This window comes from Empidonax traillii, unplaced genomic scaffold (genome assembly GCF_003031625.1).
Source record: "Empidonax traillii isolate 1590-97213 ecotype Southwest subspecies unplaced genomic scaffold, ASM303162v1 scaffold155:size2260171, whole genome shotgun sequence".
NCBI lineage: Eukaryota > Metazoa > Chordata > Aves > Passeriformes > Tyrannidae > Empidonax > Empidonax traillii.
The window spans coordinates 974865-998700 of record NW_020955348.1 but is presented as its reverse complement, the minus strand read 5'-3'; the positions used below and the strand labels follow the sequence as shown (position 1 = coordinate 998700).

The 23836-nt window shown below is 38.3% G+C and overlaps 1 protein-coding gene across 1 annotated transcript; it reads right to left on the bottom strand.

The window, feature by feature from the left end:
* Positions 1-145: 145 nt before the first annotated feature.
* On the bottom strand, positions 146-22668 carry DENND6A (DENN domain containing 6A). The gene is made up of 20 exons (XM_027884760.1): positions 22474-22668; positions 19798-19836; positions 19661-19703; positions 16285-16397; positions 15226-15306; positions 14742-14847; positions 13579-13658; positions 12097-12159; positions 11299-11354; positions 10851-10973; positions 10581-10676; positions 8499-8593; positions 6727-6792; positions 6572-6636; positions 5865-5954; positions 4598-4651; positions 4403-4512; positions 4008-4110; positions 2484-2558; positions 146-2011 (listed from the first exon to the last, which is right to left on the bottom strand). The coding sequence occupies exons 1-20, from the start codon at positions 22666-22668 to the stop codon at positions 1880-1882; spliced, it is 1785 nt and encodes a 594-aa protein (XP_027740561.1). The 3' UTR covers positions 146-1879.
* Between the last annotated feature and the right edge of the window lie 1168 nt (positions 22669-23836).

Below are 23836 nucleotides of genomic sequence, written 5' to 3'. Positions count from 1 at the left end.
CACAACACCACTCCTGGTCACCTCAGGGGTACAGCAGCAGTCTCTGCAAGCTGAACAGTTTTGCTCACAAGGAGAGGAGAAAGACCAACCAACCCAAACACACCCACCATCTAGGTCACATAACTTTCAAAGAAAAAAAAAAAACAAAAATCAAACTCTTTTATTTTCCTTTAAAAAAATACGTATTTGCAGTCATGTGATAGTTATCATAGTTGTTACCAGTTTACATGGTTCCAAGAAAGTACACAGTGCTCCAGGTTAAATATTTAAGATAATTTAGGGTATGAATGGCCACTTAAGAATTTCTGAATGAGAAATGCTATTCATCAGGTTGTGCAAAATAAATTTGCAAGTTAGCAATTAATGCTGAAGTGGTGTAGTTTAAGTAGCATAATAGATACATTAAACTTTTGGTCATGATTAATTGTATACAAAACATAACAGTACCAAAATACATTATTTTCATAAAAATACCGTTGTGACACTTTATACCTAAATAAGACATTTTTAGAAAGATGATATGAAATATTTGTTATACAAAAGCATATTCTTATAGCAGGATTATGTCATAAGTTTTTAAAAATTCTATCCAAGCACTTAAAAGCAGAGTGGTTTTTTTTACAACTGTGATCCATTTGTCATATAAAAGTATATGCTGTGTGTACACTATAATATTATGTTTATTCTACTTGAAACCGGGCAAAGTACAACACTGCATGTGGAGTAGCTGAGCTCTTCTATACCACTGAAACTTGTTCAAGAAGATAAACATCACATTCTTGCTGCTTAATGTACAAGAGGAAATTACTCTTTGTGCATGTCTGCTGGATGCATATACTGAGAATAATTTCATGCTACAGTTGTTTCTTGCCACAGCCTGACCTGTCCAGAGGCTTTTCTTAGCTGAAGCAACATCTTTTCACTCCAGCCCGTTCACCTCCTCAAACACCCGACTGGTGTAACCAGTAAAGTTAAAAGTTATAAAAGGAGCTGAACTGTTATGATCTCCACTCAATCAGACTGGGTATCAGCCAACTCTACTGAAACCACCCATTTTAAAATCCTCATTAGAACACCCCTGTGTTTAATTCCTGTGATGAACGCTGCATGCTTACATTTACACGAGCGATCCACTTGAAATCCTGGATGTCAGCAGTTTAAAACCATGAATTAGTATACAATTACTTTATTTAAGGCATGTAAGAGCACCCTAATTAACTGAAATTAAATAGAAGAGACTTCCCTTCAGGAAATTTTTTTCAGCTGCCTTCTCTTCTTTCAAGATGCTAAATGAATGTCATTTTGGAAAGATGGTAAGAAGGAGAAAGGAAGAAAGTTAAGAACCGATCTGATTATTTCAGTTGTTCCTGAAACAGTTTTGAAAGAAATGATTTACCAGTAAATACCTCAACTATAAGGTATTCTGGCCAATCACATGTCAGTTGGAGTTATCACTAGATAAAAACTAAAAGAAAAAAAAAAGAAAGAAAGAATAATCAGATACTACATCAACAGGACAGTACAGGATCAATATTGCTCACCCCTGAGTTAACAGGATTGGGTACAGCAGCACCAATGGAAAAACATTCTGCAATGCCAGCACTGCACTGTGGTCCTATACTGTGGTACAGCTTCATATGCCCACAGATTATTCTTTAAGAGCACTTATTTCAAACATTATTAGACACAGGAATCCCTTTAGTTGCATTGGTATTTAAATGGAAAAAACAGTGAAAATAGTAAAATGGGCTATACTATTAGTGCAGTCCATTGTAGTGTTAATGTACTGTTTAGAGCTGTGCTCCAAACTTGGTAAGCCACTGTCTTCTGTAAGACTACTTGCCTTTTGGTTTTCTGCATCAAAAAAGCCCAGCAGGAATCATGTTGTGCCAGTTTTGAGCAAGATGTCCTGCAAGTCATCTGGAAGTGCTAATATGATGTCATTGATGTGTGTCTGCAGCTTCTTCAGCGTGTCGGTTTTCACAGGAAGATGTTCTCTGTCAGCCTGCAACTGCAAAGGTACCAGAAAACATGATTTCTACTAGAAATGCAACTTCACCTTAAGACACATCAAAGTGATACATTAGAAAATCTGGCATATGGATTCTTCCTTTGCTTTGGACAACAGCAGGTTTCCTCAACAACCACACAACAGTGTGAGCAACACTGATTTTGACTTCAAGAAAAAAATCCACATATTTTCTTGTTTTTTGGACTTCTTCCTCCCTGAGGATTCTGATCAGCCACAGAGCTTCAATTAGTTTTAATTACCAGCAATACAATGATTCCAACATGGCTGGATGATGTTGGGGAGCCAACTAACTTTTCAGGCATGGCTCAAATTAACTGTTTTTCTCTTAAAAAACTGAATGACTGATTCCTTAAGCTGCCTAAATCATGATGAATATTTTCATTTTAGTCCTTGCAAAAACAACTATATAATGCTTCTATGTAGTTAAGTCATGTTCAATTCAGTTACTTACCAGTTTATTTTTTAACTTCAAAACAAGATCCACTGTTTCTACTTCAGTGTGCTTCTGACTCCAAAAAACCAAGTTCTAAAACAATAAAAATTAGGCATTGAAATATTTATGGCAACGTATGTAATTTCAAAAGTAGAATTAATTTACATCTACTGTTCAGAGTAAGTCTCTTTATTCCCGTGCTATTCGCTAAACTCAGGACATGAGTAAAATGTCTTTACTGTGACTTGCAAATTATTTGAATGTTTGCCCAGTGTTTAACTAACAGCAAACTTGCACATGAGCACAATACAAATAAATTGAAGGAAAAAAAAAATCTTGCCCAACAGGCTTAGTTTGAAAAAGAGCATCTACAATGCAAGATAGCAGTGAATGATTACCAAATCAGATCTGCCAGCACAATGAAATATTAAAGTAGTGCAAGGCAGGGCATTAGAGGAGATTGCAGTCAATAACTGCTAAGATATAATCTATAATCAAGTGAGTTTTCTTATGGAAGTTCCATTCCCCTATCCCTTTACTATTCACCTGTTACAGATATTTGCTCATGTAGAGAAGATGTTAACACTTGGATCAGAAGAAAAAGCAACGAGGAGCAGAATCAGTAATAAATTTTGTGACACATTTCCTTTTCTTTGATTTAGTATCAAGTATAAATTGATAGAACCTAAGTTATATAACTGACCTAGCTATTATCCTGCATATTGTTTGGGCTGCTCTATTTGAACAATCTGTTTGGGTTTGCTACAATGTACTGCCTGGGAACTGACAGGGCAAGGGATACAAACAAATGGCTTTTCCAAAATAATCAGAGCAAATTTTTTGTTTGTTTACAAGCTGTGGCATAGCCTTACTTTTTTTTTGTTCTTCCCATTCCCTCTCTAGCTGTACAATGCCTTCTCCTCCTGCAATTCATTTCTTTAGCAGTTGTTCCAACTCAAATTATCCTGATACCACTTCAGCTTCTCAGTTAAAGAACGGATCTTACAACGTAGGAACATTTATTTGGCATTTTGTAATGAATCAACAAAAAGATTTCATTTCTCAGCTTCCAATTACTATGAAGCAGTTTTAGGCTTATTCATTAAGCATATCTAATTAGTGGCCAACTTTCTGTGGTATTCACTGATTTTATACCTTCAAACTGTATCACAACTGAAAGTGAGATGCCAAGGACAGAAGCTGAATAAAATATTATCAAATAAGACGAAAAAGCTTTTTATTTTTTTTGGGAGGTGGGGTGGGGTGTGTATTCAATTGTAAAATACACAACAAACCAGAAAAGTACTAAAATACATTTTACAAACAATGACAGTTGTTGTAACAAGTGAACTGTTTTTCATATTGTTCTCTCTTGCTGTGTTAGTTCTACCTTTTCCTTGGTGAACAAGATCATGTTTTGCTAGACTAAACTGTCAACATTTTCATGTTCAGCCTAAGAAAACAGGAGTAAAACTGACTTGTGAGAGAATATATTTTTATTAAAACATGTTAAACATAATCATAAGCACAGATTTTTCTGACCTCATTACAGAGTGCTTCTAAATGAAGGGCCTCCAACTTCTGTGTCATTTCCTTCTGCCGGCTCCTAAACCAACCATCGAAATTTGGTGATTTCAAAAAATGCCTGGTAAAACACCAAAGTAAAACAATTTAGACTTTTAAGTATAATTTGGTAACACTGTTTTCTACATCACCAAATCTGAAGTAATTACATTTAGAAAACCATTAACAGATTACAGAGAAACACATTTAAGTGAGTAAAGTATTAAAGCACTATCAATTCCTATTTAAGCATACAATCTAAAAGAAGGTCTTATTAAAATCAATATCAATCCCAAGTTTGCTCAGAAAAAGAGTATTCCCATGACTGATCTATTTTCATTTATGTAATTTTTTATGCTGCTGAAAGAAGTGACCTGTAAAGTCCTATCCAATCTCCTCTTAAACCCGAGGTGAGTTGTGGTCCTGCTTTTTCCAGTGTCTTCATGAAGTCTTCTTGGCTAAACTGCCTCAGCTGTGGTGGACTCTATGGAAAGGAAAAAAATGATTTCTCATACCATAACTTTTCTCTAATCACCAATTTCAAGCTCATTCAAATGGTATTTCCTTACCTTCCATGGTGATATGCATTTCTGCAGAGGCATTAGGCTTGCCACATAACGTTCCTGGGGAAAGGAAAAGTTGTTTGCATAACCAGCATTAAAGATACACAGTCCACGTGTGTGTTTACTTATTCCTTGTGACCACAGCATTTTCCCTGCTGAATATTGGTACAGGGTGGGGTTGTGCATATTCACCACATAAGAAGACAAGAGGAGCTTATCTAACACTGATTGCATTTCCCAACTCCAACTTTATGTCAGCACGGTTCAAGAAGGACATGAGGCAAAGGAGGACAGGAAGCAAATGTGTACCTGGAATATCTGTATCCTGAACTTCAGCCACGAGTAAACAATCTCTCTTTTCTTTGGTGACAGTGCCCAGGCATCCTTCATGTTATGGGTTATTCCAAGGAGTAATCCCAGTTTGTATCAAGTGTTTGGAAGTGATTTTCAGGGTCCCTCATACAAACATAAGCAACAGACCTAACCCACAGATGCTGTGGGCATCTCTGCTGTAGCAAGGCTTGGCACAGGCATGGCCAGAGCCCCAGCGTGTCCAACCCACAGGGAGAGGGGCCACTGCTGAAGCATCGGGTGTAACGACAGCTGAGCTGCCTCATCAGCTCACACAGGCAGATCTGTACAAACTGATGATCGTTTCAAAGTGTTTGTAAGCACACGGCCATGCATTTTGATCTGTGAACATGATCAGTTTCGATAACATCATGACAAGTCTCTTTTGAAGGAACAAAGGACACTTCTCCACATACTTTTCCCGTTGCAGAGAATGTGAAGGGTGATTTCACACTGTAAACTAAGATTTATGGCAGAACATGCTTTAAGTTCCTCACGGGAATTGACAAGATGCAGGGAGGAAGCCAGGGAAAGGTTTTAGATTCACACTACATGTTCATTCGATCTCAAAAGAACAAGGAGACAAAGATGAATTTTAAAGAAAAGCTCCTCTAATCTTGAACACCCAAGGACAAACAAGTCTTTAGAGATACCCCATCTCCTCCAAACAGAAACTGGACCTCATCATGCCTGCTGTAAAATGATGAAACGTTCAGGTCATTCACAAAACATGTTCTGAGGGTACCCAGTGCCCCACTGTCCAGCTCACTAATGAAGGATATTGAGCAGTACTGGACCCAGCATTGACCCCAGGGATACACTGCTGGTTACTGCATAGTTACTGGGCTTATTCAGTCAGGGGAACACCAGAAAAGCTATTCAATATTACCGATGTAAAAACCCCGCTACTGTAAGAACTCACTAATGGAATAATGAAACTTTCTGTCAATTCCAAAAAATAGCGCCGAAGGATCACACTCTGTGCTTCTGTCGGACGTTTCTGTTGTACTCCCTTAAAAAACAAGAAAAAATCACAGTCTGTTACTCCAAAACACGTTCTTTTTAATGACTAGTTATTCCAGTGTGTCTGTATTCATTTACCATAATCCCACACATGGCGCCTCCCACCCTGAACCAAGAAAGGAAATTAACAGCTTCAAATCCTTTTGTACTCCTCTTTTCAGTTGTTGATTTTTTAAATTTTTCATGTAAAGAAATTCAAGGAAAGAAAAGTTTCTATAAACAAGTATTTGCAAAGCAGTTAAAACCTGGAAGCTCTGATTCTCACACACCTCATGCACAAGGTTTCTAGACCAAAGAGACGAGAGGTGGAGGGGGCTGGCAGAGGGTGGAAAACCCAAAGCAGATGAACTGATCAGTCCCTTCAACCCTCTGAATTATTAACCAACTTTTTGAGTCCTAACATTCTTATTGTTATAGAAGCTGCTAACAAGGCAGCAGCCCTTCTACAATGAGGGTGCATATCCATCTATTCTGTTACAAACTGGGGCAAAGGAACCAAACAATTTCATTTCAGTTACACAAAGTGCTTCCGTAAATGAAAACGCTGTACAACAGTACACAGAACACACAACCCAGTTACCATTAACAAGAGATTTACAGCATTACCTTTTGCAACTGTTTAACGATTTCTTCATCTTTGTTCAAGTATGGCTTGTAGGAGGTATAAACACCTGAGGGAAAAAAGCAGCACATAGCCAAAGGAGGAACAGGGTATGCTTTTTAAAGTTAAGATACTGGGAATTTGACTCTGAACTTATTACCAGGTTTGGAGTCCAAAGTTTTTAGGTTCTTCAGTTTTTTCACTTTCACCTGCTTTGGAACTTCACCTGCCAAAACATGTAAAGACACCTTGCTTGAAATCTCCTGCTCGAAATCTCCATCTTTATTACCAGATCCTACAGCTGATGGGCTATACATGGCACTGACTTTTAGAAATGGATACTTTCATTTAGTAGACTATCTAATATTGGAAGGAGCATGAGAAACATTGACAAGAATCCAAGTATATATCCAGAAACATCCAGCAAACACACAAAAAAGAGCATGGAGGCTTTTCACTTATATATAAGTGTTCCTTGTTGAAAATAACAGCAACAAAAAAACCTGATATACAGAAGTGAATTATCATTTCATTAATTTCATATTTTTATTCCATCTTCCTTTGTTCCTCTTAATGTAAATACTTTTGGGAACAAACCTTTTGCGCCTTGGTCAAACTAAAAATTGTATAATACAAGAAATTAAATCAGTTGCCAGGGATTAAATGTTGCAAAAATGAATTTATGTCTCCTTTGCCACAGGTCAAAGTAAAGGCTTTTGCTGTGTTTTTTTAATTTATCCTTCTCCAGCCAGAAGACCTTAAACCCTGTTATCAGTCCTGCAGCCTCAGCAGAACCTTCTCTTAAATCTATTTGGATGATCAACTTCAGAAGAGATAACAATATAAATTGCTATTGAAACTGCAGAGTGGGGAGAAAAGAAAAAAGAACAAAAAATAATCAGAAACCCTCTCTTTGTCCCTAAAGAAATAAAATATAAATTTTTAAAGCCAGACCAGACAGATACATCTCTACAAGTTCCTGACTAAGCACTTCCCATAGCTGCACCAAAACTTTAGAATTTCATACTTGAAACTGTCTATCAAATTTGAAGGCAACCTGTGTGTATGGCTTTGCAGAGTTTAATTGTTTAATTAAGATTCTATTTTCCAAACCTGAACTACATACCAGCTAAGTAACTCCTCCTGATACCCTTGACAAACCCCTAGAGGTATTCTAACCATGGACAGGCACGATATTTTAAAGTAAAGCAAAACCTTGCCTAATTATATTGAACCCAGCATGTAACCCTTAATTAATTTGTTGAATTCAGAAATCAAATTCAAGTTATTTGACAAAAATTAATTTTATGGTGTCTTATCTTAACTGCATATTTATCTGTCGCAGCAGACAGATACTTCCAGGGATTTCATACAATAAATAGATTAGTGCAGTATTTTACTATAGGCTGGCACCTGATGTGACCCAAAGAGTAAATGAAAGTTCTATTCAATCATGTAAGGAAATTATCCAACCTGAACAATTAATAATTACTGGAATATTGCCAGATTTGAAATACATTATCAAAACACTGTCAACAAACAACTTTTTATTTTACTGTAACATTCAAACTTAGTTTTCACATGGGTCTTTTGTTCTGTGCTGTGACTGATTGATTATACTCTACTCATACTAAAATTAACATCAGTAATATATGATGTCTCATTTTAATACCTTGTTGATAGAGAGACAAAGTCAGGACTGTGTGAAAGGTAAAACATTATTACTAATGAGTATCACCACCTTTTGCATTTAATATACGAGATTTGACAAGACAGAGCACTCGAGTCTAATTGCACTTGACAGATTTACACCCATGACAATTTAGTTAGTCTTAAGCTAAGTTAATGGAACTAATTTACATATGTTTGTAAATAAATAAGCCCCCGGTTAGATCCTGTTGCACAGGACTGGAGAAGATATTTATACTTTACCTGGAAGTTTAATATCTCCAATTCGGATAATGTGGGGCCAGTGCTGAAGTGTTTTAGCAAAAAAAGGATTTGTCACCCCTAGAATGACAGAGGGCCTAGAAAAGGAAGGACAGTGTTTAAAATACGACAGCAAGAGCTTCTGTCTTAATAATACAAAAGGTCAACAGCAGCACCAAATTGTATCAGTTTCTTTTCTTGCTTGTCACTCACTCAACCTTGCCCAGAAAAATCACTTCTGAGTCCTTTTGTACAAGTATGTTCACCTCAAAACATTTTATTCAAATATAGTTTTCCCCACTCATTTGAGTTGACTTTGTTTTTTTGCTGTCTCTATAATCCCCTTAAACTCATTTGATATATTTAAATTCATTTTGACTTGCAAATGTTAATTATTTTCTCGTGTCATCATAGGTGATTTACAATCTCTCTTCCAAAACAATAAAGATCAGTGTTCATATAAAGATCCCACACATTCTTTTGTTTTACTCTGAAGAATCAATTTATGATGTTTTATCTTACATTCTTCTCATGGTCATATCACAAGAATCAACACTAAAAAACACTAAAGAAATAAAAGAACCCAAACTACAGACATTCTCTTCTCCCTAGTAAGGGGTCAAGCCTAGCCCAACTTAAATATTAAATGTTCTCATGCCTATTTTGTGGGAACTAAAATGCAAGTTTCACATAGAATTAGTCTGGACCAGTGGACATTCTTTTACAAACTGGAGGCCAAGAGATCAGGAGTTAAAGTCAAGTAAGGCCTTCATTTACATACACTAGAATAATAATTCTCTGGGTCAATGTAAACTAGTAGCAAATCATGAGGAATCTTTTTTTCAGTGCTACTGGTAGTATAATAGTAAGACTTGGTAGACTACTTGGGTCACTTTTAGGAGCCTTAATTTGTCATATTTACCAGAACCAATTCTGATTTTAAACCACTAATTTCTGAAAAGGCACCATAAATCAAAACATCAAGATGAAAACCAGACCCCTGCTCACCCCTCACTAAAGGTGATAAAATACACAGAATCTGCATCATCTGGATTCTTCCCCTTCTTAGAGCCACTGCTTAAAAAAATATTTCCCACCTTTCCAAATTTTTGTTTTCCATAAGAAAGCCAGAGCAATTCCAGCTCCATTTCAAATACTAACACACAGACTGACCAACCTTTCTGTTTTGCTCCAGAGGAGCGGATGCAAGTTTGAAACATGGGTTACTGAAGTTTAACCGAATTCTTCCTGGAATCATTTTTAGAAACTAAATTACACACTGCATAACCATTCCCATGGAACATCATCTGAAACACATTGCCTGTGTTTATGTGTTTTTCCACTGCTCTATCTCTGGAATGGCACCCGTTTAGAGAAGAAGTACATTAAAAAAAAAACCAAACAAACAAAAAATTCAAACCAACAACCTCTGCCTGTTCTGACAGTAGAAGAAATTTACCTACAAAAAGATCAGCGAATTCTAACACATGCAGTCCATTGCCAAATCAAGCTACATCTAAATAACAAATAATAAGAAATATTATTCCCACTCTTAAAAATAATCTCTGAATTATTTACAGTATTATTATAACAAATCTGGTGAAGAAATATTTAATTTTAAAATTGTCTCAATTAGGACACAAAGTGAATTAACTTTACAAAACAGCCATATGGATGTTGAATTCTACAAGTCACTTTGATTAGCAGTTGATTAAAGATGAAAACAAATACCCAAATTTCTCAAACAGATACTCTGGAGCTGGTGTTCCACAGACAAATCCTTACAGAGAAGAAAAATCTTTTATTGTTTTCATATTTGCACTTTCACTTATTCTGTTGACAAATATCTCATGAAGCTCAGGAGTAGTTTAATCACAGCATTGTTTCATAACTTTGTTCTACCTAACTGCAGTGAAAACTTAAATCAGGTCATGACTGCACTCTGCAAGATAAATCTTATTAAGAAAGGGAGTCAAAACATAATTAATGATACAAGTTAAGAACAGTCAAGCAGTATTTTAACACAAATTTATGGTTACGAGTGGCTTTGAGCAGCATCATCACCACAGCCTTTGATTCACTTACGGAGCTTGTGTGCGGGTCGTGTATTCTTTGAATTCACTGTCGTGAATGGTGAAGTACGGCCTGAAATCACTGCAGTACTTCAGGGGGGAAATGCAGCTGCAAGGGACAAAGAGGACAAGCTGCTGGTATGTACTCAGTGCAAAACTGCATGAAAGACAGAAGCAAATCTCAGATTTGCAATGCTTTATTGCACTGATCAAATGAAGGTCTGCTTGGCTGGCGTCTCACACGACTCACTCAGTCATCAGTTGGAAGCTCCGCTGCACTTACCTAACAAGGGCCAACACGGTTTCTGAAGATTCTGATGGCGATGGTGCCATCACAACAAGTGGTTCTCCCAGCAGCACCAGCTCCCAAAGCATCTGAATGTGAAAGAACACCGGGCAGAAACACCTAAAACCAGATGGAGGTATTTTAATACACTTGACATAATGAGAGATCTATTTCTTCCAGTTAAGAACTGGATAAAAATGAAGTTTGCAATAGTATTTAACAGTAATTTGAAAAACACAAAATACTTCCATAAAATGGAACATTTGATGAACTTATTTACTGCAGTTTCATACTGTCCAAACTGTGTTCTAGCCGGCTTTACAGAAAAAGAACATTAAAACCAATACTGATATATTGCAAGCCATGAGATATGTGGTAAGGAACCACCAAAAATCTTTGGCTTGTGGGAATTCATAGCTAAGAATCAATCAGTCCAAGCTCCTACCTGAAAAGATCCACTTCATGAACAGTCGGCAAAGCCATGGAGATCTGAGCATCTGCCTAAAAGACATCGCAATGCTTGTTTTTTAGTCATCAGAATACCTAGGTATTAAATGAAATGGTTTCCCTTAAATGCTTACAGACAGCACATGGTATATATCCTAATTATTTACACTACTCTACTGTTGCAGTATATATTGCATTATCTCCACAAGTAACTATTTTTTTTACACTACTCTACTGTTTACACTACTTAATTATTTACACTACTCTACTGTTGCAGTATATATTGCATTATCTCCACAAGTAACTATTTTTGTGTGCTAAAAGCAGTCACTCAAGACACACACAAACCCCACTTATAGGCATGTAACTTGCAGTCCAGAAAAGATATAAAATACTGAAGCTGTTTCAAACACCAGTTACACAGCACATGAAGGCACAGAGGAATTTGTTTTATAACGATTTTCTGTGGCTAAAGATTCTTCATTCTGTTTTCATCCTCAAAAAAAACCCCCAAATATTAAAAGGATGATCAAATTACTAATTTTGTCTGCCAACTACCCTCTTCCAGGACCTGGATATCCTTTCCCACTTGGGGTAACTGGGTTAGAATATCTTCTCTATGAAGAATCCAACTCTTGACTCCTCCATTCAAAGTTGCAAAGATTGTGGATTTCAATATTATCAAATATATGATGACTTGCTACCAATCTTTTCTGAGCAAGTTTAAAGTAAAAGAAGGAAAGCAGCTCTTCAGCTTTGTCTGGGGTCATGTACAATATCAGTATCTCATCTCTACCTGGTGCATGTTCTGTACTATCGGTGTTGTTCCGGGCTTGTCACGATATGTTGGGATCCGCAACTTGGAAAGAAAAACAAAGATTTATTTTCCCTTGAATCAGATTCAGCAGACACCTAAAATGCTGACTTAGAGACAAGTTGTAACATTTTTTAAAGAGGATATACTACAGTATGATGCTTATTTACTCTACAGAACTTCCAACTACAGAATTTCTAATTGAAAACTGAATACCAGAATATGCAAATAATAGTCCAGTTAAGAAAAACTCTTGGTAACATTAGTCACAACTATTACTGTAATTTCAATAAAAATAGCTTTAAATGTTGAAAAGAATGGTCTGAAATAAGGTCACAAGGTTTTAAGATGGCACAGGATTATTTTTAGAGAAAAACCTTCCCCTAAAACATCAAACATCCTGGTGGGAGCGAGGCAGAATCCAAATAGTCTCCACGTTAGTATATTTTTCTGACCTCAGTTTGCATTTGTAAGTCTTGAGTACTACAGATTTCATCATACTGGAAGCTGATGTGCACATATAGATGTAATTTATCCACAACAATTAAAACTGTTCAAGCAGTGTAATAAAACAGGGACATATCACTGGACAGTAAATACGATTTTATTTTGTTTAGGAATGCAATGCCAGCTCTCATGGGTAAGATTTATTGTGAGGTAAATGCAGGCAATACCCAAACAAAACACACCTGGCACTCATCATCATCCAGCACCCAGAACTGCTTTATCAAACCTGTGTTTTCAGAACAGCCTCAGAAACTTCTCCCTCCTCTCCCCAGTGATGCACACACGTCTTGCCATAAACTTGAGAGAACCTGCTCAGAATGTGCTTCTGGCTGTAACCTCCAGTTCCATCAAATCCACTTAACTGCATTTCATATGATGACATCATGGCTCCCAGAGGCCCAGCTCTTAACCACCATTTAAACTCTACCACTAGATACAACTTTTTTAATAGCTTTCTTCAGACATATTTCCCTTTTACTGAAAATTATCAACAACACAAGAAATTAATTGCTGGTGTGTGGGCCAAAAAAGATTTTTACTTGTGAACCTTCAAGAAGAAGAATGATTTTCATCAATGTATTTAATTTGCTTGACTGGAATTTAATTCTCAGTATTTTCAAGTGCTACTTTATGGTTGATTTGACAAATATAATTAGCACTAAAATCTCCTAGAATGCAAATTCCAGGGGGATAATACAGACACTAAAATTAGTAGTTGTATTGAAACACTGCTTTTTAATATCTATAAAAATTAAATATTAACCTAAGCACGATAAAAGATCCTCCCCTCTTCCCCCCAGTCAAGGCACCTAATCAAGATCTCCCAGACCTTGAGTGCCATGAACATCTATTCATGTTTGGAAGCTTGAGCCACTGAAAGCAAGGCACAGTACAACAGCACCTGGACAGTAAAAGGTGGGGAAAACACCCTCAGAGAAGCACAAAGGGAGTATTTACCTTCATGATAACACCCATGATAGGCAGCTGCAGAACCCTCCCCGGAACTGGTGGCGGCCAACGATCAACATCGCTACAAACTGAAAGAAAAAACCAGTATTTATAACAGATTATATAACGAATAACCCCTGATCACAGAGTCACCTTCGTGCACACTGCAGTTTTACATTAATGCTAATAGCCCTCAGCAGTTCTGCTTGTCTCTTGATCACATAAACAAGTTGCACAGCCTTTTAGACATGTTTTTTTTCATTTCAAGAAAACAGTATCCTCTGGTCTTTCTTTTTTTTTTTTTGTAGCAATGAGACCTGCAACTGGCTGAAGAAATGTTACGTGAGAAACCAGGAAAGTACATATTGGGAAACTTGAAAAAGAACACACCTATTTCTGTGCATTAGCTATTCCAGAGCAGATGAACACAAGCAGTAAAGGGAGAAGCTGGTTTCTAATTTGGATAGAAAGTTTTTCAGCATTAACTTGCAAACTGTTCTGAATATAATTCCTAAATCTAGCATTTTCTGCAGAGCTTATTTTGCTCATAATACAACCTGTCAAGAAAACAGAAGATTAAAAAATACAGTTCCTTCATGGCTTCCACAAACTGCTGCCCAGCGAAAGCACAAAGACATGGACACTGTACAAAGAACACAGCACTTCCAGGCAAAGAGCAAATAACTTTTCCACTTGGCCCTCTCTGGCTCTTACAGCTCTGCAGTAAGGCTAAGGCACCTGCTATCAGTGCTGCTCTGTTGCTTTTTCCATTTGGTCAAAAAACAAACAAACAAATCACACACACAAAAAAAGCCTCAAGCAAGATGACATTTGTACAGTTGCTTAGCAAAAGTTGTCAGACTGCCCGAAAGGACTGGGTTTGTGAAAAGAACAAACTAAGGACTGGCATCAGCTACTTGTGTTCAGCAGCTGGTCCTGAAACACACACAACCTTTAGATGTGTTTTAGGAGGGACCTTCAGTTCCCCCCCAGAGGATCCAAAATTAGATTAGCTCTGTTCAATGATCTAGAAATCAAGCTAGTTTGTTAAAATTTCAGTCCTCTACCCTGCAAGAACACAAAGCCACGAGCATGACAGTGTTGTTTGTTATTTCTGCAGAGAAAGGATGTGACAGTGTAAGAGCTCCTCCAGAACAGCACAGGACCACTACCTGCTTCCAGGAAAGCTTCACTTTTTTCAAAATACTCTGGTGCTATTTGCTTCAGCATGGTGCGGAACAGATGCACATAAGGCAGCTTGCTGATGAGGACCAGAGACTGGAATAAAGGGGAACAAAACAAAAATAGGATTTCAAGTTAATGTTTTCCCTCAGTTCTACTGCAGCTTTGCTAGTTACCCTCAGAGGACGTCAAGGGAGACTTTTCCCACACATGCAAGACAACCACAATTTTGACTACGGGCAACTGCAGACAAACAGCTCCCTAAAGTTACCAGCTTTTTGTTTTTAAACACACACAGACAACTATCTGTTGTGACAGTGGAGCTGGAACACTGCAGAGCTGATGTGAAATTAGGCCAATTTACTATAAACCAGCAACTAGTTGAGGAAGCAAGATACCTTTCCAGTTCCTCTGAGGCCACTGAAAAATAATTAAATTTCCAAATGAGTATTTTCCTAAAAGAATTAGAATTACCTTCTGGAAATAGCCCCTTTTTAATGACTTGTCCCGAACTTGTCTGAAGTACACATAGCCATAGTAATATGCTGAATCCTTCTGCAAGAGAAAGGAAAAAATACAATACAACCACCTGATACTCTCCTCCTTTCTGAAGCATTCAATTTACAGTTTAAAAGAGTATTTCCTTGCAAGCTCCAAAGTTGATTAGACACAATAAACTAGGAGGCTTACTCTGTTTATTGGCATTTTTTTTTATTAAGTACTTCAAAGAGAAAACACCAGTGTGTGAAAACAGTTGTGCTTTCTGGCTTTACTATTTTTATATCTACATTCCCCTGACACACCATGAAACAAAAATAGAAATAACTTCCTGAGGAATAAATCAACATTTATAATTCTGCAAAGCAGCACTAAAAAGACTTTAGTAGTTAAAAACCTCAAAGCCCTGACTTGAAAAGATATAACCTAGTCTTTCAATGTATTAGTTTTATTAAAGATTCCTGAAATAGCAAGGAAGCACATTCACACTTCAAAGATAAAACACCAGCTTACTCCTTCCTACAAACAGGAATTAAAGTATTTGACTCATAAACAGATCAGTTTGAGAACCAGACTCCCACTGGCATAGCTAAAGGCCTCAATATTCCTTATGAATATGATGAGAACAACTTTTTGGCCACTACCTTTTTTAGTTAACTGTTCCAATCTTGAGAGACAGCTCAAGTTTGTTTGTTTGTTTGTTTGTTTTTTAATGAAGTTATAAAGCTCTTCAGATTTCCACAATATTAATAGTTTTTACAGTTTGATCTACAGGTTTCTAATCAATAACAAAATAGGTCTGGTTTTCAATTTAACTCCTTGCAGTCCAAAATCCATAGTAATAAAACTTAAAGAACAGCCAATTAAACTAATTATTATGATGATGATAACTATACTAACATCCTACAACAAATATTTTCTCAGCTTTGATTTTCAGGACTTCCAGTTCAGAGATTTTGCTTTTCAAGCATTAAAGGTGGTGACCCATGAGTCAACATCGCCCAAAAGAAATTAACTTCATTTTTTATTTCCAACCTTTAAGTAAACTGGCAGATCTCTATCCAATTGGTCCAGAAAACAACACAATGAGACTTTCCTTCCAGGAGAGCGTCGAAATCTAAAACAAAACTGTGTGTCCCCAAGACAACCTACACAGGGAAGAGAGAAACAACAAACACTCTTGTGAGTCTGAGCCCTCTTTAACATCAGAACTTGTTTACAGCCAATGAGGTAGCAGTTTCTCTTCATTTATCTTGCACTGCTATTGTGACCATTTATATATTCATACTGCCATAAGTGAACAATTTGGCATATTTGGCAACAGTAAATATTCTGTCTGCAACAAGGACAAAAAAAGTCACTGCCTCACAGGGACTGTCATGTCCTTAAACAGCTCAAGTGGCTGTTCTCTTACTGTTACTAGCCATTTTCTTGGTCTTCCTGTAGAGTTTCAGTCATCTTAAGCACATGTCACTTCTCTACTGACTGGCTGTGCTTTGACTTTTTTTTTGATATCAAACAGTTCATACATTAGTCACACCACAGAGTGCATTATGCTGATCTCCTACAAATCCATGTGCAGGTCTAGGGCTCATCATTTTGGAAGCTCCAAAGCTAATTGCTGAAAACCAAGTGAAACTTCAGTATGACTTCCCAGTAATACCCCCAGGGAGCGAAGTTTCCCTTAATTTCTACTAAATTTAATTTCTTAGAGAAATACGTAACAAAGTACACACATTATTTGCAGTCTGAAAATAAAATGGGGCTAAGTTTGTATCACATATCGAAGAAGCTTTTTCCAGGTGGGTCACAGGAACTGCACAATCAGTATCACTGATACTCTGGTGGCAGTGTTCTCTCCAATGTAAATAGAGAAGCTCCAAAAAATCTTGAGTTCAGGCAGAAGCTGTGCAAGCTGAAGAGAATGCTCATAGGAATAGTGGTAAAGGGACTGCCAGAACCTCAAGGACATACAGGTGTATTACTCTGTCTAGCAAGGGACTGTAAAAAAAGTCTCTTTGGAACACAGTGGTATTAACATGAACACAGCTGAAATCAGCTGAAGGCCATCTTCACTGTAACAATGTAAGTGTTCATGTAAATCACCACAAAAAAATCAATATATTATTAAATTTATAGCTACTGTTAATAGCAGCAAGTTTCTATTTTCTTCCTTGCAAAGGAGATTTGTTTCTCCATGTTGAATATAACTTCTTCTTTGGTGCTCTGCTCTTACAGGTTTGAGACATAATTTGCAAAGACCTCCAGGAAAAAATCGTGACCTCACCACTGATGACCTGAGCTCCTCTCAGCTGTCCTGTCTTAGCCCAGCCAGTGCAAACGGACTGAACAGTAGGGACAGAGCCCCATTCTTCAGGGAACTGTTGATCAACACAAAAGCTCGATTTCATCTTCTCCTGGAGCCTCATACATCAAAGTAGCAAAAGTAGCAAAACACGGAATGATGGGACAACCATCCAATTCTAACAGGTAATGAAAGCAAGTGCTCAGCAATGTGGATTCAATGGTAACAGGAAAAAGCACAACACACGCCAGTAACACAGCACTAAATATTTGCTTCAAGTTTTCCAAGCTAGTTCTCCTCATCCATAGCAAAGAAAAAAAAAACAACCAAACTATTATAAAAACCTATACACAGAAGATCTAAAAGTAAATTACCCTTAATGATTAATATGTTGAAATATCATTCAGGATATGATATCTTCCTATTTAACAAGCTCTTCCAGCAAAGACTGGCAAATGTCTGTTCTTTCTTCAACTATCCATGCAGAGAAGGCAAAAGAGAACTGTACTGGAAAACTTAGCTCAAAACCACAAAAAGTGTTATGATCTAGTAGCTGATTAAATCAATTTCCACCCCTAAGCTCATAGCCATAAGTACTGGAATAATATCTCTTTGTAGCTGTAAAAGAAAAAAGTTTAATTAATCTTTTGAGCTATGAAAACTTAAGGAAGGCTGACCTCAAATTTAGCTGCAAGCTAATAACTTCCTTCACTGCTATATTACATAAAGCTTTTCCTTTTATGTTAAGGACTACAACTTAAAAATAAATCCTACCAGATGGATACACTTTCAGCTCATTTGTGGAAGGCAGGTTTCATTCAGGTAATCCCTCTACCTCATTTGAAACTTCAGTCCAGCAAGAATGATCAAGAACCTACAGTTCTTAACAGGGACATTAAAAAAATAAAAAAAAAGTGGGATTTTTTCCTTCTGAAAGTAAACCCTCCTTACATATACCTATTGGGCCTAAAACAGCTTTACTACACACTCTTTTTTTTAAAAAAATACACAAAAAATGTTAAAAATAAATTAAAAAATTAACCTTTGATCCTAACACATGATTTTGTACCTTCAATATATCTTTTGAAAGTTTGAGGTATTTATGACTGTTACCAATGGGAGTAATAAGAAGATACAGTTAACTCATCTTCTCTTTCAATAACAGAAAGAAACTCCTCCTCTATTTACATACAGTACAGCAAGAACAGGAAAAAAATCTTATTTTTAAAACCATTAAGATAAAGGAGAAAAATTAGCCAAGATATTTTGTAAAGTTACATAGCAGAGAGCTCACACAGATTAAAAAGCACACACAGCTGCACCACCCCCTGTGACACCAGAGCTGTTCTGCTGCAGAGCATCCACAGGCACAGTGAGAGCAGTTACGGGCACGAGGCTGCTACTGCAGGTTTTAACTTTGTATAGAAATAAACAGGAAAGGAAGTGTCCGTATTTCTGCCATAGCTTTTTGCAGGTGGTCCAACCCATCAGCCACAAGCCCCCAGTTTCTCTTTGACAGCTGAAGCAGAAGATGATGCAATAATTTAGCAAGCAGGACCACACACAGCAACACAGGCAGCAAGAATGGAGAAGATACAAGATAGCCCAGGTTTTCCCTTCACAACTGTTCTTTCTAAGTGCTTTTGAATTTAAAACTCACTTTTCACTTCATGAAAAACATACACTTAGTCCTTTATGAGAAGAGGGTTCCATATCCTTCCAACTGCTTTTTTAAATCCTTCAAATTCTGTGTCTACTCTCCTCCCTACAGTCACAATACTATTATTTTATTTAAAAAGTGATATTAAGATGTTCATTCTTTACTTGCCAGGTATTCTGAAATGTCTACGAGTGTGTCATCCAGAAGGTCTCACACATTGACATTCTTGATATTTCACTTACATAAAACACCAAAGAATCCTCAGACCTTACTGCAATGCAGTTACAGCTTTATATTTAACCTCAGCTGAAACATCTCTGTATTGTAATATTAAGATCTATAAATTAGGATTTGATCTAAAGCCTAGAATACATATGTTCAAATATTATCTTTTTTAACACAGCTTAGTCCAACAAGAGATGACACAGTGTGAAGGAAGCACTTACCCGAATTAGAATCTGGAAAAGACAAATAGCAAATATTGGTTTTCTAAAGGGTGGGGAAAAGAAAAGAGAGCTGTTATATTTCCTGAAATTACTAAACTCAAACCAAATTATATACTTTTACAGCAGCCATGACTTACCTCTTTATCTGTGAGTTTGGAATGTGGAGGATATATTACCTACAGGAAAAAAAGATTTATTTTATTTGAAAATCAACCGGGTATAAGCAGTATGCTTCTACTAAATATTTTTACAATACAACACTCAAATACCTGCCTTAGAATACTTTCAATTGTAAGCTATTGATATTATGTCTCTATTTCTAATTTTATATGCTTTTAACTGATCACCCATCTTTACAAGGTATTTTGGATGTCAGTTAAGGACCATGCACATGCATTTAAAAATTCAGAGCACTTGAAATTTTTGGTGCAAGAGGTCTCAAAGGAGAGCAAGATGACATCTTTTAGATTTAACTTTCACATGCAAAATGCAGTAGATGATTCCATGGAAAGCCAACACATATTATTGTCTGCAATCTGTTGTTATGGAAAAGTTAGGTTTGAGTAATCAAAATTCAATGACAAAACACCCTCTATAGTAACACTAACTCTTGCAGGATGTCATTGGCCCCAAATGACTGCTGGGAACTGTGCAAGGTCAAGGACTACACACAAAGTCACAGCTTTTGTAGTTACGGAAAAAAAATAAATCATGTAATAAGTTTTTACAACACAGAAATCAAAAATGATGCAATACAATGAAAGAAACGGAAGCACCACCATTAAAAAAAAAAAAAAAAAAAAAAAAAAAAAAAAAAAAAAAAAAAAAAAAAAAAAAAAAAAAAAAAAAAAAAAAAAAAAAAAAAAAAAAAAAAAAAAAAAAAAAAAAAAAAAAAAAAAAAAAAAAAAAAAAAAAAAAAGATGTACAAAATCAGTGATTATGCAAGTAAGTGAGAAAAGAACACACAGGAAAGACGACAAACCAGAGATACTTAAATTTCAGGTAAGAAGTTCCTCAAAAAAAAAAACCCAATCACCCCAAAACTACTGAAATGGGTGGCTAGCTTGTAAGCAATTGAAATGTAACATAAATTCAAAGGTTATGTTTCAAAGCAGGTTTCAGGGCTTCCAGAGATGGGAACTAGTCCAAGAGCAGTTCAATGCAGGAATGGTAGCTCAGTGTAGAGTCCTCATATTACCATACCCCCAACATCCACTTATCTCATTTAATCTTGTTCTACAAAATGTAAGTAAATTTATCTCCTCATAATATAACACTATCCTGCTCCATAGAAAACAAATACACCCTCTGGCTGGTCTCTGACTAAGCAGGTTTCTGTCCCCTGGTCATAAAGCATTTTTTCCCCCCTAGTCTCTCCTGTCCAACGATGTCCAGCCACAAAACATTATTCATGCAACTAAAGCTGAAAGCAGACATATGAGTGGAACACCTGTATTCTGCAGGTAGCAAACTTATCACCATCTTCTTTCCACCTCACAATATTTTCCTTTAATATCTTATGCTAAGCAGTTCACCAGATGTAACTCCTTCAGCACCTGAATGATGCTGAAATGATCTAGTCTAGTCGGAAGACTGGCATACAAACCAGACTTGAATTCATACTCCTTTTCCTCACTAGCTGGTGTATTTTTCCAGAATTCTAACTTAAACTGAAAGCTAGTTATTCTTCCTGCAGCTATATATGGAAAAAAAAAATTTAAAATCAGGCCTTAGTTATGTAGACACTTTAAATTTCATTTTATGCATGCAGTCAAATTAAGGGCACTGTTAAGTCTGCAGCCAGGCCAGAGTCTGTGCTTGCCTCAGCCACCAAGCACATCCCCTGCCCAAGTCACAGGTTACGCAGAAACAGTCTTTGTTGCTACCACCACCTTATAACAGCAAGGGAACCGAGCTCAGACAGTCAGCACAGTATGCTGGGGTTTTATTTGCATTTCTCATGCAGCCAGCAATGTGTAGCAGTTATGTATTTTACATATTACAATAGTTGGCTTGGCTGAATTTTAGGCCACTCAGCCCTTTAAGAGGACTGAAGGAAAGGAAAAGACACTTTCCCTGCACAACCAAGAGCTTGCTACTAAATCACATGGTGAACAGGGTGAAACAGGATGTGAAACCGATGTGAACGATAATTCTCTCCAGTTTATTTTCCAGCTGTGGGCTCCCTGTGCATTCCCAAAGCAGTGCCGCAGCTGTCTGTGCTCTCTGTACACTCCCAAAGCAGTGTCCCAGCTGCCTCTCCCTGTGCTCCCCGTGTATTCCCAAAGCAGTGTCCCAGCTGTCTCTGCCTGTTGCACAGAGGGCACAGCTGGGAGTCACTGCCCCGGGCCGGATCCAGCTCGAGCTCATGGCAAACGATTCAAACGTGCAGGGACCCTGTTCACGCTCCCCAACGACCCGGTGAACGCTGGTAACTGAGAAGACCACTTGCATTCCCGTTACCGTCACACTCTTTAAACATCTGTAACACCTAGACGCCGTAGAAATCAGCGTCCATGGCATGTAAAGAAAGCCGATGATGTACTTAACACAAATCTTGGCACGCGATGAGAACCATTCCCAAGGGCCCGCTGCCAGGACAAACCGGCACAGTGGGAAGAGCTGCCGAGCACAACCCGCCTCACCCGGGACAGCCGGGCCGGTTCCCCAGGGCGCTCCCCGCTCTGGGGCTCCGCACAATCACGTTTCCACCAAGCTTTTCCTGCTCCTGTGCAACCCCGGGGCCAGAGGAAGCGCCCGATTCCGGCGGGGCCCCGCCGCCAACGCCGCCCGCCGCGGAGCCCCGCACGTACCTCCACGGCCTGCCCCAGCTCCAGGTCGAAGCCCACCACACACACGCAGTGCAGCCAGGCCGAGAAGCGGTCCCAGGGCAGCAGCGACAGGCACTGCTCGGGACTCTCCGGCTCCGCCGGCGCCGCGTCCTCCGCGGCCGCCCCGGCGCCGCCCAGCCCCGGGTGGGTGTCCGGGCCCCGCTCCCGCCGCGACATGGCCCCGACCCCGGCCCCGCCGCGCGCACACACGTGACCGCGCCGCACCGCCCACCACCCCCCCGCACCGCCCGGAGTGGGAGGGGCCAAGCGGGCACCGAGGGGCGGCCGAACCAATCCTGCGGGGAGCGGGGGGGGGGAGGTAGGGGCGGAGCGCCCCCCAGCGGCCCGGCCCGGCCGCTCCGAGCGGGCCCCGAACTGGCTGCGCAGCTTCAGGGGGGGCTTGAGACACAGCAACCCCCGAGAGCCCACGATACAATGTTTCTGCTTAATAAAGTTGCTACTTTATTGCTACTTTATGCCGTGGGGGCAGTTCTGCAGGCAGCTGACCGCAAGGACACGATCCCAGTTTTCTATTCCTCCTGGGCAGGTCAGTGGCAGCCTCTGGCTCGGGACGAGGTGGTCGCTAAGGAATTAACAGGCACACCTGCATCTCATCCTACACAACGCTGAGCACCATTCACAAGTCAGGTGGAAATATCTCACAGGCTGATGGTTGGACAACTCCCTCACAGGAAATTGGGATAAATAAAAAAAGCATCCAAATCTCTTAAAACCTCTTTTAGCGCCTTAGCCAAAATCCAAGCTCTTTATTTAATAATGTAAGAGCTTTCAAATACTCCTTTAGCACTGTCCATCTCCCATTCACATTTAATTAGGAAACATTTTGAAGAGTTAAAAGTGCTAAGTAGCTACTTTATTAAACAAAAACACTCCCCCCTCCTGACCTGTAACTCGTATTATTATTTAATTATTCACACTAGGCTTCTGGTTGACTGCTACTAGCACAGCCTCGGCAGCAGTAAATGCAGACGGGCTGCTTGCCTGAATCACTACAGGCTGGTTTTTGTTTTTTTTTTCTGGATAGGAGTTGCAAATATTAAAACTGAGATACCACATCTATACATACTTAAAATTTATGACTCTTTAGATGCACTGTTTCCTTAAGACCCATTAACAACATTTGTTTATCTATCAAAACCAAACTGCTAGAAATTAAAGCGTGCTTTGATCGTTAGAGTAATCTTCTAGACAAAGGAGGAACAAGCATTTAACTCAGACAAAATTATAATACACAAAATTATTGTGGTAATAATTTAAGATATAGCAGCCTTCAGTTATCGTAAGCCATTAGTGGCAAAGTGGATGTCAGATAGGAAGATAGGAA

Excerpts from the sequence above, each read along its gene's own strand:
- DENND6A (XM_027884760.1), bottom strand. The coding sequence starts at position 22,668 with ATGTCGCGGCGGGAGCGGGGCCCGGACACCCACCCGGGGCTGGGCGGC. Across the intron at positions 8,594-10,580 it reads ACGACCCGCACACAAGCTCC|GCCCTCTGTCATTCTAGGGG; the intron begins GTAAGTGAATCA and ends TTCCTTTTCTAG. Across the intron at positions 6,637-6,726 it reads AACTTTGGACTCCAAACCTG|GTGTTTATACCTCCTACAAG; the intron begins GTAATAAGTTCA and ends TTTTTCCCTCAG.